The sequence below is a fragment of the Quercus lobata genome, chromosome 10 (genome assembly GCF_001633185.2).
Source record: "Quercus lobata isolate SW786 chromosome 10, ValleyOak3.0 Primary Assembly, whole genome shotgun sequence".
Taxonomy (NCBI): Eukaryota; Viridiplantae; Streptophyta; class Magnoliopsida; order Fagales; family Fagaceae; genus Quercus; species Quercus lobata.
In genome coordinates, this window is record NC_044913.1 from 52,587,960 (window position 1) to 52,601,729 (window position 13,770).

Consider the following 13,770-nt stretch of genomic DNA (forward strand, 5'->3'; position numbering starts at 1 on the left):
ACACCATCCAGGGTCGAAATGTAGAATTGTAGCCTTGTCTTGAAAAAAGAAAATGATCAAGCAAATTTAATGGACTTGTTTTGATTGTTGCTACATAGAACTGCAGAAATACTGCTTTTGTAATTGTACAGTATTAGTGGTAAAAAAATGAATTAATGAAGTATACAATGTAAGTACTCAAATCATGGACCTGTTTTCAAGCTCCTATACAAAGGCAAAAAAACCAAGAAAGAAAACTGGGGACAAGAATTCTCTTACTCTTCCTCCAATTCTAGGCCTGGTATGTATTCCAAACTTACATCGAAAACAACTGGACTATTTGCAGACACTCTTGGCCTTCCTGGAGCTGAAGTGAGACCTTTTGGGAATGCCAACTAATCAAAGGAAAAAAAAAACACCTATATGTTAGATTTTTTTTCCTCATATTTATTCATCAGAATAACAAAAGGAAAGAAATAGAAGTTTCTTGTATCTGCATGATTGACCAATGCCATAAAAAAGCAAGGTTAGGTGAATAAGAATGCACATTTCCATTATTGATGCTGCACCATTTTATCCAGCTTGAGCATCAAAAGCACTCAAGGGAAACGGAAAATACAGGTATTAGTATTTTGGAATATCAAGCATCTAGTGCTAAACGTACTGATCCTGGGATGTAGAGTCGACGCTTCCCTCCTATTTTCATGCTCAGGATCCCTTCATCAAGTCCCTTGATCACCTGTTATACCCATTTAGATTATAATATGCCAATGAGGAGTTTGAAATTAGAAGATTGAGCAGAAAACCAAACTTGCTCGGATTGAGCCCAAATTATGCAATCATTTCTCTTACGGTCTTACCTGACCAGAGCCAACACGAAAAATATAAGGCAGACCTTTCTCCAATGAACTGCAGGATTTAAAGGAAGAAAACCTTAGAGAGAGAAATTTTTTACATGTGTGTCTTAGACTCTCTGCATTTCATGTTAGTTTACCAAACAATGTATGCAGTATGCACGCTAGGTTTTTTTTTTTTTTTGGATAGAGTGCGCACGCTAGTTAGTAATGCCAAAGATAATCATAATTAAAATCTCCCATAATTTCAGTAGTCACGAGCATCTGAGACCTTGTTAAGTTGGGTAAAATGCATAAAATTAAGTTAAAATGTTTTTGGGCAAATTAAGTACTTGTTGTGGAACTCATTAAAAGAAAAATCTATCTCTAAGACACTCGTGAGTCGTGACAAATGATACATGTTGTAGAAGTCAAAATTCACACATTCAAGTTCTGCATCATTTAATTTGTGCAAGAGATATTGGCTACATTTTCTTGTAATAATTTTACTTACCTGTCAAATATTTGTCCTGATGGAACCATGGCAACATAATTAGCCGCCACCTGTGATCATATATGACATTGGCATGAGAAAAGTTGGAGGCACATGAAGAATAAATCTCAATATAATGGCAAGAAAAGTATGTACATAAGAAAAAGGTGAAACGACGATTTCTGTTTCTCTCATATTCTGTGATAATGACATAATCCAACTCCCCCACCCCAACAAAAAAATAAATTGCTAAATTATTTTTGTAATCAATTTTTGATCAACCATTGTCTAGTTCACCTGACAGTATTTAAGGGAAGTATGTTCTCAAAAGGGCTAGTTTAATTTCAATTAGTATGAGTTGTCAGTCAGGCATATCAACCAGATCTGCTAAGCCACTAAAAAGTAACACAAAAATATGAAGCTACCTTTAACAGAGGGGTTAAGCTGTGGAAGAAGGAAACCAAAGATGTAGTATGACTAGAGGACTAGAAGGACAAAGACTGAGAGAAGGATGCATGCACTATGTAAGAGGTCTCATAACTCTCATCACTCCAGCTGCACCTGCCGAGGCAACGGCTATATACAAGTATTAGCTCTACCTAAATTAGAGGTTGATGAATATGCCTAAAATTTTCTAACTGTATAGTGGGTGGGTGAAAGTAAAAGACAAATGAGCCTATGCCATACTGAAGAAGCTATTCACCAGTTGATTCTGAGCATTGCTCAAGTTCAAGTTAAACATCAATGTAATATAGTGATCTAAATTTGGTGTAGCCGCTTAAGAAGTTCATTTAACGTAAAAATCCCATGCTCAATTTGAATAGCAGATAAAAACTACTATGCGCAAGCCAGAAACTAATTTGTAAACTTTTCTATAGCTACTTAAAAGTTTATATTTAGGGTCATTATCCAGTGCCTTAGCAGGAAAAATAAATGAAAAATAAAAAATCACTTATATGTGAGCCAGACTAATTTGCACACCTGAAATCCAACTGGTGGACTAGGGCCTTCACCAACTTTAATATCCTTATATTGCAAACCAGACTCTGTAGTTACCATGGGCACCTTCATTAAAGAGCAAGTCCAACATTTAGTACCAAATGATCATTCATAGAAGTCTATTCTATATTTCATCAAACTAATTACATGCTGAATCATGATCACAGGTTATTTAAACATACAGGAAAGTGTTTTAACCACAGCATAGTCACTACAATAATGATAATTTTCTTCCTAAGTACAAACCATATAATATTGATCTCAGAAACTCTCTGCACATTGATCGTATAGACTGTCATGAAGTTGATGGGATGTTTCTCACACACAAGATTGCTCTACTGTTTTAATCGATTACACTAGTGTGTATGGTAGGAAAAGATTCAGGTTGTAGATAAATGAAAGTGGTTTATATCAAATTATTATAGTATACCAAGAAGGCAACAAGGAACCCCCCAAAATTTGTTAATTAATTGGGTATTACTGCTTCAGATCTGCACCGTACAACAATTCTTCTGGTAGAATTCATGTGGTATTGAGTGGCAGCTCAAGTACAAAGTCTCAGAGTTCTATCAAGAGAATAAGTTTGAGTGACAATGGATAGTCGACTAATTTGGTACTATTCCCTGCAGTAAGTACTTGACCAAGTTGAATAGAAACTAGTTGTGTAACTAGGCCCCAATGGGTAAGATCTCTGCCTAGGGAGAGGCAAGATGTTGAGCCACATGCAGCATGAGAGCTAAGCCCTAATGAGTAAGACTTTGGCCCAGGGATCCTTCTGACTGGCTGCATCTAGTATAATACTGGAGAGTTGCAAGAAGGAAAAAAAAAAAAAATAAATAAAAAGGCAGAAAAGTTGAGTACTAAAAATTTTACAGAATGAGGGACAACCCTTTGAAATGGTTTTGAGGTGTGTGTGTGTGTGTGTGTGTGTAAGAGAGAGAGAGAGTGAGAGATGCATGCAATATTAATTTGTAAATGTACATAAGAGATTTAGCTCTACATGGGGAAAAGAAAGGCTTAAATGGACAAAAGAGCTTGAAAATGTCATAGAATGAAAAAATAAAAATAATTCTTCTCATAATCCTGATTTTAAAGCAGGATTCAAACTCCTTATTGATAGAAACAGCACTATGTGCCGGTCATTAGGACTTAAGACATGTAATGAGCATGCCAGATATTTTGTTATTCACATATGGTAGGGATTTGGTGCTACATGCAAGAACTATAGTTATTTATAGCCAAATAACCTTAGTTGATGTGACAACATATGGTGTAGACTAAATATGAAATAAAAGCACATTTTAAGTTTAGTTGGAAACAAAATTCATTTATTTCTGAAATGTACCCAGAAAGGCATGCCTTAAGCAGTGGTGTACGTATATATCCTAAACACTCATGGCATAGGCCCCTAAGGTTTTTAGCCTTTAAGGCCAATTTCAAGTTTAACCTACAGCAGTGTGAGCTGTGTTTCAAGTTTTGGTAGTTACATTGCCGTCTTCCTAAGTTATAGTCCTTTTGAGAGACTTGCTAAAAAATAGTTCGATGCAACCTGCTTCATTCAGTGGGAAGGCATCTTTTTACTCAATAGTAATTAGTGGCTAGCACTTGAACTTCCAAGAAAAAATTAATTTTGGCAGTTAAAGGGGCCACGTAATCTCACCATACATTTTCAAGCTCTTTCTCGCAAGTATCATCACATAGTCTTGGCTTCTGCTCTGGGGGCAAGCCAGCTCCCTTGGCATCAAATGAATCTATAAAGAGGCTTGAAAAGCCAAAAACCAATCCCATTAGATCCCTACGCTTAATTACATTGAATTCATCTCTCCATTCACTTGCCCTTGAAGCTTCAGCTTTATGGTCAGAATTTGAGCATCGTACAACTAGAGCTCGAACCCTGTCACTGGAAATGCCTTGATTGTTAGCAAACAGACCTTTGCCAAAAGCAGAACCTGAGACAAGCAGAATCTCATTAGCTACATAGAGTTTAGGGAGGGGAAAAAAAGAACAGTTGAATTTGTAGTAAAAGGAAAGAATATTACTACCAAATGGTGACAAAAACAGTTGCAAGAAGTCAGACCTCAGTTATATTTTTGAAGCCCATTTCATTGACAAGATCTGGTAGAATTCTAAACCAAATACATAATTTCATTCACATTCTATGATTCTAACTTTCAAAGAAATATATAAATACCAAGGAATGAATTTTACATCAAATAATAGGAATGCATTCTTTGAATTTAAAGATAAGACAGATGAACAAATTGCGAGAGAGAGGAAGTTTTTTGATGATAGACAAAAATCATTTCAAGCATCTTAATTTCTTAATATGTATTTGAAATGGTCATGGTCGATTCTCCTGTTTATTAAGGAAAACACATCAATCTGCAAGCATGCCCTTTAGAAAGGAACATAATCCAAAAGGAAGTCAATCTTATTGGGGAAGGAAAGAATTTGTTTTCAATAAATATTTCATTTCTAGTGAGCTAGACATGGGATCAATGATTCCCATTTTCATGCCCGAAATTTCCATTGCATGAGACACCCAACTACCTCAATTCAAAACATTTCCAGCAGTGATAAAAGTAAACTTGAATCAGTCAGAAACATAGGACTATAAGGGGCAACACGTCTCCAGAATGATCATGAGATTATCAGCTTCTATTTTTCTTATTTAATCAAAGTTACCATTTCCACTGCTCTGTAAAGCATGATAAACCAAATTGAAATGTCATGTACAACACAAAATTACAAAGGAATGATTCAATTTTCACAGAAAATTCAAACATAAGCCGAATGAACGACATAATGAGAATCACAAAACATAACTGAGCCCACACCCATAGCTTAAATGGGTTAACCGGTGTCCTTATATTTTATACCAAGGCCTCAATTGGAGTCCCCATAGATGTTATCTCCCCAACAGAATTAGCTACCTACTTGGAGGTGGAGCTTCACAGTTCAGATGGTATAGATTTAATTTCCAAATAGCAAAGTTAAGCATAGTAATCTGATTAATCTAAGAAAGGGAATTCTATGGATAGAATGTGAAGTGGCTAAGAAAAAAAAACATTAAACTCAAATTAAAAAATAAAAAACAAAATTCCCACTTAGAATTCCACATTCTTTACAAGAAAACCAGACACATTTGTCAGGCAAAAAGTATTTGTCATAAAAAGAAAACCCATCATTTTTGCCAAAATTTAAGCTGGGAGAGACAAGTTCCATTAGATTTTGGGTCAGAATCACATTCACAAACTTACTGAATTATGAGAAAAGCAAAAAGAATAGAAAAGAAAAACACACAGTTCATAATTTTGTGACATGCACATTGACTTCAGAATTATGACTAAACAAGTAAGGAAATTTGGGGAAGAAAAAAGTTACAGATAAAGTGAGAAAAGTTGATTACCAAGTGGAAGAAGCAGAGAAGCCATGTCCTATGGCTATGAAGTGTGAAGTGAAGAGGTTGTAATGTTTGGAAACGGATAACGAAATCTTGTTGTGTCATGCGTGTGAGTGTATATATATTTCTCTCTGCCAGCTTGGCATCTCTCCATTGGTGTTGTATCTAGTAAATACTTTGTATGATCTTGCCACCTCGGCACTGATTATTATTAGTTTTTTTTCAGACTGACTGAAAATATATAATATTAATATTCAATAACATCTCCTTTGAAAGTAGATGTCTTTTTGTTATTAAAATTATTATAAATTCAATAATTACAGAAAGAAATAATTTTTTAAATTCAATAATTACAAAAAAAAAAAATATATATATATATATATATATATAAATATGGATTTAAACTCATTATGTCCTTTTTAGAAAAATCATGAAGTGCTAGGTGAGTTTCTGTTTGGCCTACCATGATTTATAACGATTATGTTGCAATTAAATGGTCTATTTATAGAAACACTAGTCTCCCAAAACCATAAAATGAAAACAAAAATTTGGCAAAAACCCCAAAATGAAAAAAGAAAAAGAAAAAGAGTAGCCTTCCATTTCTACACTTGAGACCATTAATAGGGGAAAATTGGTTGCACATAGTGTCGAAAACAACTAAAAATGTGACTTTGAGTTACGATTTTAAGTTATTTTATTTTATTTATTTTATTTTTTTACAAGATAGAAATTCTCCTCTAATCTAATTTAAGTGTATATGTGTATGAAATTTTCTCTTAGAAACTTGAATTCCGACCCTTGCCCCCCACACACTACAAGAACTTATACTTGTGAAATAACCATTGCGCCAAAAATGCGTGGTGGTACAATTTTAAGTTTGAAATCACGTTTTCAATTGTTTTCAATGGTTTGTATTTAATGTGTATAATAAACATTGCCTTTAGTCATAAGTAAGTATAACCACACTGCCATTCCTACATCCAAACAAGAAAATATATCAGTCCATTCTATTTCTAATTGCTCCTTGGGCAAAATACTATCTTGATCTTTAAACTTTATCAAAAGTTTGTTTTTTGTCCTTAAACTTTAAAAAGTTCTTTTTTCATCCTTAAACATTGTAAAGAGTGTTTTCAATAATTTAGAGATGAAAAAAGAACATTTTTCAATAGATTAGAGATGAAAAAAAAACTTTTGGTAAATTTAAAGACATAAATAAAATATTTTCAATAGTTTAAGGATGGAAGATGAACTTTTTAATAGTTTAAAGACAAAAAAAATAATTTTTAAAATTTAAAAATTAAAAATAAATTTTTAATAAAGTTTAGGGAAAAAAATATTTTGCCCTACTTGCTTTATCATCTCCCTAACAGGCTAAAGACTCGAAAAAAAAAAAAAAAAAAAACAAAAAAAAAAAAAAAACAAAAACAAACAAATGCTTGCTTTGGTTTAAAAGCCTTTAAGCTGGGTGCCATTCGATTCGTTCTCTCATTAAACTCTCTCATCAGTCAGACCCTCCAAATTAAGCTAGGTGCGTTCTCTACTCTCCCAAAATGCCAAAATTCTTCCTTCTCCTCTATTTTGGTAGTTCAGAAAACGCAGGAAACTCCGAGAATTTATCTTATCTTTTCTTTTCTTTCTACCAAAACCCATAAAAAAAATATATTAAAAAAAAAACTCCTATATTTTTGCATGTAATCCCAAAATTTTGAACTTTTGGGTCTTTGGGTGTTAGGGTTTTGCTGACCCTTTATAGGTTTTTAATCAATTTTACTTTTTGATATATATATTTTTTAATATTTGGGTTTTGCTTTTAGTTTCATTTTAAGTGCTTTGTGGTTGAAAATTCCCGGTGCTTATTGTAAAGGGTTTCAAACTGTTATTAGTGTGATTTCTTATTCTTGCATATCTTTTCTCTGTATATTTTTGAGTAGGTTTGGATTTGGTGTAGTTGCAAGTGAGTGACAATGGTGGAGTTTCTTTTTGAAGACATTTTCAGAATCGAGCGACTAAACCCAGATGGTAAAAAGTTTGATAAAGGTATATAAGTTTTTGGGTTCTCATTTTTTTATTCTTTCTTTTACTTTACATTGTAAAATTCATTTTGGTTTCATTTTGTAAATGTGGCATGTACAAGTATCTTATGTAGCCTAGTTAATTGCAAGTTGAATAAGCTTAAAGCTATGACCTTTTTATTTTGTTATATTTTTGCCACAGTACGCTGTTGGTCCCTAAAGTTTAAGCCATTAGCGATTTCAGTCCTTGAAGCTTAAAGTGATAGCTTTTAGTCCCTAACAAACTTAAAGTCATGTCTTTTAATCCTTACGGAGTGATGATGAGTTAGTTTTTTAGTTTGGCCACATCATTTAATGGACTAAAAGTGATCGCTTTAAACTTCAGGGGACTAAAATTGCTCATGGGCTAAACTTTAGGGGATCAACAATGTATTTAAGCCTCATATTTTTAAATGGTGTTTTGTAATACTACTCTAGGGGTGTTGCAAGGATTGAAGTAGGACCTCTTGTAGAAATATCTACTATGAAAGTTTCTAGCGGGTATCTAAAATGGGGGGAGTACTTGTTCATGAGCCATATAAGCATCACGAGTCAAAGCAAGTTTTATGTGGGGAAGAGATCACACAGAGGAAGGAACAAAGAGTGCCTTTGAGGAATAAAAGGCATGCAATGATAATACAAAAGCAAAAGCGGTGGTGTTAAAGGAGGTCATTAGAAAAAATTCTTGACTCTTCTATTGCTTCTCTTTCTCATAGTGTGTTGAAAAGTATAATGAAGTCTGCGGAGTTGGTCTTTTAAAATTGACGTAAAACTTCTTAATATATTAGCAGAACTGTCTGGGTTTTCAATTAGTTGAATGTTGTCAACAGTAGGTAACCTTTTCTTTTCCTCCTTAAATAAGTACTATACCTATATATTTTTATAAGTTGGTGCATCATGAATGAACATTTATTGCCCCCATTGGTAGCTGTGTGAATTATGTTTTGGCTATATATCAGCTGAAATGATTAAGCAGCCTCCTTTTATTATCAAAAAGCATTGCCTCATGTCATTCTAAGAGTTTGAAATGCCATAATACTATGAGCTTTTTATGTGACCATCCAATGCTACTTGATTCCCGTATGAGCCTTGTGTTTAAGTAGAACTTGTGAACTTAAAGAATATGGGGGCTTGGAGGGATTATAATTTTTTTTTCTTTTAAAGTACAATTGTCAGGAACTGCGGGCTTATGGATGCATTATGCACTGTGATACTCAGTACTATTTCCTAATTGAAATGCAAAATAATCATCAAACTGTAACTACAGTCTGTAGAAACCAGCATTAGAATGTGATTGAAAATTTTTACAAATGCTATGCTTGTTTATCAATTTTTTCTTCATATATCAGTTTAGTAGAATACTAGAATGCCTTCAAGTGGACCTGTTGTTGTAGGACAAAAAGGGAACCTAGTCAAATCTGCTCTGGCTCTGGCAGCTTTGGTCGGTTTGGGTTTTGAGGAATTAGACTTAGGGGTTGATGCAAAAAAGGCTGGAAAATAGTAAGTAATATAGGGTTTCTAATGATGAAAAGGAATAGTAGGATTTGGGGATGAAACAAAGAAGAAAATCTAAGGTCTGGGTGGTTGTTCCAGTGCTGTGAACAGCAATTGAGCTGTTTTGGGTTCTTTGAGGCTTTTATATGGATGAGTGATTGAGGATTTTAAAGGTAAAAAATCAATGTTTGTGTGAGCTAGGTTTCAACTTTCAAGTTTCTGGAAATTTAAGGATGGAAAAGAAAGGAATAAACTTGTAGGCATCACACCTTGGAGAAGGTTGTATCATACAAATCTTCATAGGTTCTGAAAATTTAGGAAGAGAAAGTATTACATCCATATAAATAGGGGACTAATAACCAACCCTAATAGGACTTGGACTCCCTGTGCTTTGTTAACAAAGGCCAAACTAAATAACTAAACTCACAAACAAAACCCAATAAAATAATCAAACCCCAAAATAAGATCTAATGGATCAATGGTGCAACCGGTTTCCAGAACCTAGAAAATTACAGAATTGACCCTAACAGTTACAAATGAATAAAAGAAAAAGAACAATGAAATTGGCTTCTCGCCACCTGCAACACCTGTCCTTAAATTCTCCATTATTAGCTTAACAGTGATCCAAAAAATGTGCTGGCTGTATGATGGTAATGTGTTTCTATTAAGGGCTGGAGAACTAAGTTTCCCTTAGTTGTTACTATGGTTGAGTTTGCAATTATAAAGAAGTTTCCATGGAAGACATTTTAATATTCTTTATATCCTTTGCGTTTGGGGTGGTGCGCTTTGAATGGTAAGGTGTTGTGTAGGGTTTTTCAGTAAAGTTATGTTTTATACTTAATGGTTTTTGCGGGCTGATTAATGCTAGTCTCTACATTAGATAGGAATGTACTATGTTTAGTTGACCTAGAAAGATTCATCATGATTAGATATTTGTTTGTATTTTTTAGATATACATGTCTTGTAGGCATTTTATGTTCACAATTTCATCCCATGTGTTTCTGTAGTTATTCGGGTTGAAGCAAAAAGTGAGAAGTTTGACATGTTCATGCACCTAGATGTGATGGTTACAAAGGATTTTGAAGTGAAGGAAGGTGATAAGTTTGCTATGGTAATAGCTCCAACACTAAATCTGGATGGAACACCTGACACTGGCTATTATACTCCGGTAATTGTAATACTTGTGTAGTATGCATTAGTTTATTATTCTCAACTTGTTTATGCTTTTTTTTTTCAAATTTTTTATTTTTTATTTTGTGTTTATTCCCGCACATGAAGATTTAATTTTGCATTTAATTTGAGCTCTTTTTTTTTTTTTTGGGGGGGGGGGGGTGTGGGGGGCTTATTAACTTTGCCATCAACAAACCTGGGCCACTCAAGTGTAACTCTCCTGTATGCAGTGATGCTCTATGTAATTTGTAATAGATGCTACTGGTGAGACTAAAAATGCTAGGTTGAGTTACGCATTTAGTTAACGAACAGCACCACTCGCCAGATGAGATGATGATTAGTGGGTCAGGTCCAGTTATTATTATTAATTTTGATACACTGGGTGATGAAGCTACTTCTTGGGTGGTTACATGGCTTCAGTTTGAGTCTAGCTGAAATCGTAATTTGGGGCTGGATGGGTTGCAGAGCAATACATATTCAACTGTGAATGATACATTATCATGTGGAGGTTGCATGGGTAAGTGTTTAAATGGGGTGAAGCTGGGTGAAATGTCTTTGTCATGTGCAATGGAGACCACTACTTGTGTCATCAATAAAGTGAAAGTTGTTCAAGTCAGTGGTGACGTAACCATATAAAAAAAGCATTATAGAAATCTTTTTAATACATGGGAAAACAGAGCAAAAGAATGATGACAGGTAAAAAAAAGGGGGGGGGGGGGGAACTAACTAGAATCAGAGTGAGAGGAGAATTGCAAGATTGTCAATCTTTAGAAAATGAAAATTATATGATCTGGTGCTGCTTTAGAGTTTTTGTACACGTGCTTATGCTCATGTCTTTGAATTATCTTTGCAAATGCTTCTTATTTTTCAGGTTTAATTGAGTAAAATAAAACGTACCATTATCAACTGTGCTGATGTCCAAAGCTCTCACCATTCTTTCTAATTAGATTCAAGTCTCTAATTAGTAATTCCCCAAATGCAATGTAATGTTACTTGTTATTGTCCCCATTAAGTTTTCCTTGCAATGAAACAAAAAATCAACAATAGGTCTTTTGATATGGGTACCCCTATTTGAAAAAGAAAAAAGGAGTATATTTATCATAGTGGAAACAATTTTGTGGGCAATAGATCCTTGACAACACAGGAAGTTGTAGGACACTCTGTGCTCATAAATGATCAATCCATGCTCTTGGAGAGAGATATGTTGATCGGTGACAGATTGATCTTAATGAGTTGAATGATTGATTGATAGCAAACAGGAAAAAAAGCAAGCCTTGGTCTCAAAACTTTGGGTTTGATTGGTAAGTTACACACACACCTAGTGGGTCTAAACCCACAATGGCATCCCATTATTATGGGAGGAGGAAGCACCAGTTGCCTCATTAGAACTAATGAATGTAGTTGCAAATGGCGTTCTTTTAATTTACTCATCTCATAACAGTGTCTTGCTGCCATGTGAAAAAAGTTATACCTGCAATTTTTGGCAATTTTGAGCCGTAATATAGGGGGTTTTCATGTGGTGTTTGATGATAGTGATGGAATTGACAGCAGGTTCATCATGTTGAATTGTTACATTGACTGATCTTTCACAGCTCATAAACTTGGCTTCTATGGTGCCTGTGCATTTTTTGTGTTTCTCGTTTCTACCATTTCTTTATAATGTTTTTTTTTAAAGCCTTTAAAAATGTTATTGTACTGTGCCTGTGCATTTTTTAGTTTCTACTGTTTCTCTAATCATTTCTTTAAGTTTCAATGATAAAAGTTTTTTGAGCCACTAATAAATTCATTGTTCTTTGTTGTATTTTGGTTGTTTGCTTTTCCTGAACTTTGTGGATTTTCAAATCATTGAGGCCCTAATAAATTAATTCTTAATTATTTTCCAGGGCAGTCGGCAGTCACTTGCAGATAGATTTGATTACGTCATGTATGGGAAACTGTATAAAATCGCAGATGGTTCAGGACGTGGAATTAAAGCGTATGTAGTGCTACTCTTCAGACATTAATTCTTTTTTACATGTCTTGAGTTGTTATACATGTTTATAGTTGCTAACCAAAGAAAACCGTGGCTGATAGTTGTTGTAGTTGCTCACCTAAGTGTGTATAGTCCGGTTAAATATGTCATATCCATAAATGATTGTTGGTATGGCATCTGATTTGCACTGTCTGCAACATGGATGGTTCAGAACTGTGCAGTTCTTGCCATTATTGTGGATAAGGTTGTCAAAAGTGTGCCTATTCACAATCCCAAAAAGTTAGTGCATTCAGTTGGGGATCATGTCTTATGAAGCAGAGGTCATTAGTTTGAATCTCCCGTTTTCACTCCCTTTGAGCCAAAACTTATCAAGAGAAAAGAAAGTGTGCCTTCGCACAAACTCCACCCTAAGTTTCAATGAGGCTTAATTGTAGTGCTTTAAGGTGTAGCTTAAGCTTGAAAGTTTTAGTTATATATTAATTTATTTTAAGCTCAATGCATATCAGTTAAATGCTGCAATAACAATCACTATTCTAAGGGTTTTGGACCTTTTGGTAGCTTTCTAGTCATGTATTTTAGAAAGCTTTTACATCAGGTTCTGCTTTTTTCTTCAGGGAGATAAACGTTTCGTTTGGTGGGCTTCTGATGATGCTGAGGGGAGATCCATCTCATTGCAACAAGTTTGAGCTTGATCAGAGGCTGTATGTCCTTATGAGGAAGGTGTGAAGCTGTGTCATAAGATCAAAGTCTTGTTAACTTCGTAGCCTTTCTGTATGGAGGATTTTTCTTTAGTTACCAAATTATGAAACATGGATGCTATGACACAAAGTTTATAATTGTGAAAACCGAATTTATGATAAAAATCAATGTTATTGTACCTCTGTGTATGCCTATGTGTGGTGCAAATGAACAGGGGGCTAAGCCTCTAGGTGCTGCCAACGTGACCTGGTTTAGAGAAATATGCAGTTCTACCCAATTAATAACTGAAAATTTTGTCAAAAAAAAAAAAAAACTGAAACTTTTACATTTCCCCCCTTTTTTTCTTTTTATATTGAGCGAAAAAGGAAAGGAGGATTTCTTGTGGTGGGTCTGGGAAGGAAATAATACTATAGGTTAAATCTTATCGATCCCAATATCAATATCCCATGGAGTTAGGTATGGTCCCTCAGTAATATTTGTGTAGTAAGGTTTAAATTTGAGTAAGGAAAACAAACGGTCTTTTTGTCATTAATGTCATTTACAAATCTAAAGATGTAACAGATTTTACAATTTTTTTTCATAAATTTTGAGGTGGTTGGTTGTGATTGGTGTAAAATAAAAGTAATTTAAGCGATGGTCCTAGCGAAAGTGATGTTGTACTAATCAAAATCAGCCAT

General features: G+C 34.4%; 2 protein-coding genes across 4 annotated transcripts; one reads left to right on the forward strand and one right to left on the reverse strand.

Moving 5' to 3' along the window:
* Positions 1 to 53: 53 nt before the first annotated feature.
* LOC115965526 (peptidyl-prolyl cis-trans isomerase FKBP16-3, chloroplastic) lies at positions 54 to 5,799 on the reverse strand. 2 transcript variants are annotated; one of them, XM_031084773.1, is made up of 7 exons: positions 5,714 to 5,799; positions 3,970 to 4,253; positions 2,287 to 2,370; positions 1,327 to 1,376; positions 840 to 888; positions 644 to 718; positions 54 to 374 (listed from the first exon to the last, which is right to left on the reverse strand). In XM_031084773.1, exons 1-7 carry the CDS (start codon positions 5,736 to 5,738, stop codon positions 255 to 257), a joined length of 687 nt encoding a protein of 228 aa, XP_030940633.1. In that variant the 5' UTR covers positions 5,739 to 5,799; the 3' UTR covers positions 54 to 254. The 2 variants fall into 2 exon arrangements, with proteins under 2 accessions (XP_030940633.1, XP_030940634.1); XM_031084774.1 differs by lacking the exon at positions 5,714 to 5,799 and adding an exon at positions 4,347 to 4,493.
* Positions 5,800 to 7,115: 1,316 nt separating this feature from the next.
* LOC115965769 (DNA-directed RNA polymerases II, IV and V subunit 8B-like) lies at positions 7,116 to 13,281 on the forward strand. Of its 2 annotated transcripts, none has more exons than XM_031085067.1 (5): positions 7,116 to 7,235; positions 7,639 to 7,744; positions 10,260 to 10,420; positions 12,306 to 12,397; positions 13,009 to 13,281. In XM_031085067.1, the coding sequence occupies exons 2-5, from the start codon at positions 7,672 to 7,674 to the stop codon at positions 13,118 to 13,120; spliced, it is 438 nt and encodes a 145-aa protein (XP_030940927.1). In that variant the 5' UTR covers positions 7,116 to 7,235; positions 7,639 to 7,671; the 3' UTR covers positions 13,121 to 13,281. The 2 variants fall into 2 exon arrangements, with proteins under 2 accessions (XP_030940927.1, XP_030940928.1); XM_031085068.1 differs by having other exon boundaries at positions 7,138 to 7,235; positions 7,656 to 7,744.
* The last annotated feature ends 489 nt before the right edge of the window (positions 13,282 to 13,770 follow it).

Excerpts from the sequence above, each read along its gene's own strand:
- LOC115965769 (XM_031085067.1), top strand. The coding sequence starts at position 7,672 with ATGGTGGAGTTTCTTTTTGAAGACATTTTCAGAATCGAGCGACTAAAC. Across the intron at positions 7,745-10,259 it reads TGGTAAAAAGTTTGATAAAG|TTATTCGGGTTGAAGCAAAA; the intron begins GTATATAAGTTT and ends GTGTTTCTGTAG. Across the intron at positions 10,421-12,305 it reads ACACTGGCTATTATACTCCG|GGCAGTCGGCAGTCACTTGC; the intron begins GTAATTGTAATA and ends ATTATTTTCCAG.
- LOC115965526 (XM_031084773.1), bottom strand. The coding sequence starts at position 5,738 with ATGGCTTCTCTGCTTCTTCCACTTG. Across the intron at positions 2,371-3,969 it reads GCGAGAAAGAGCTTGAAAAT|GTGCCCATGGTAACTACAGA; the intron begins GTATGGTGAGAT and ends TCTTTAATGAAG. Across the intron at positions 719-839 it reads TTCGTGTTGGCTCTGGTCAG|GTGATCAAGGGACTTGATGA; the intron begins GTAAGACCGTAA and ends TGGGTATAACAG.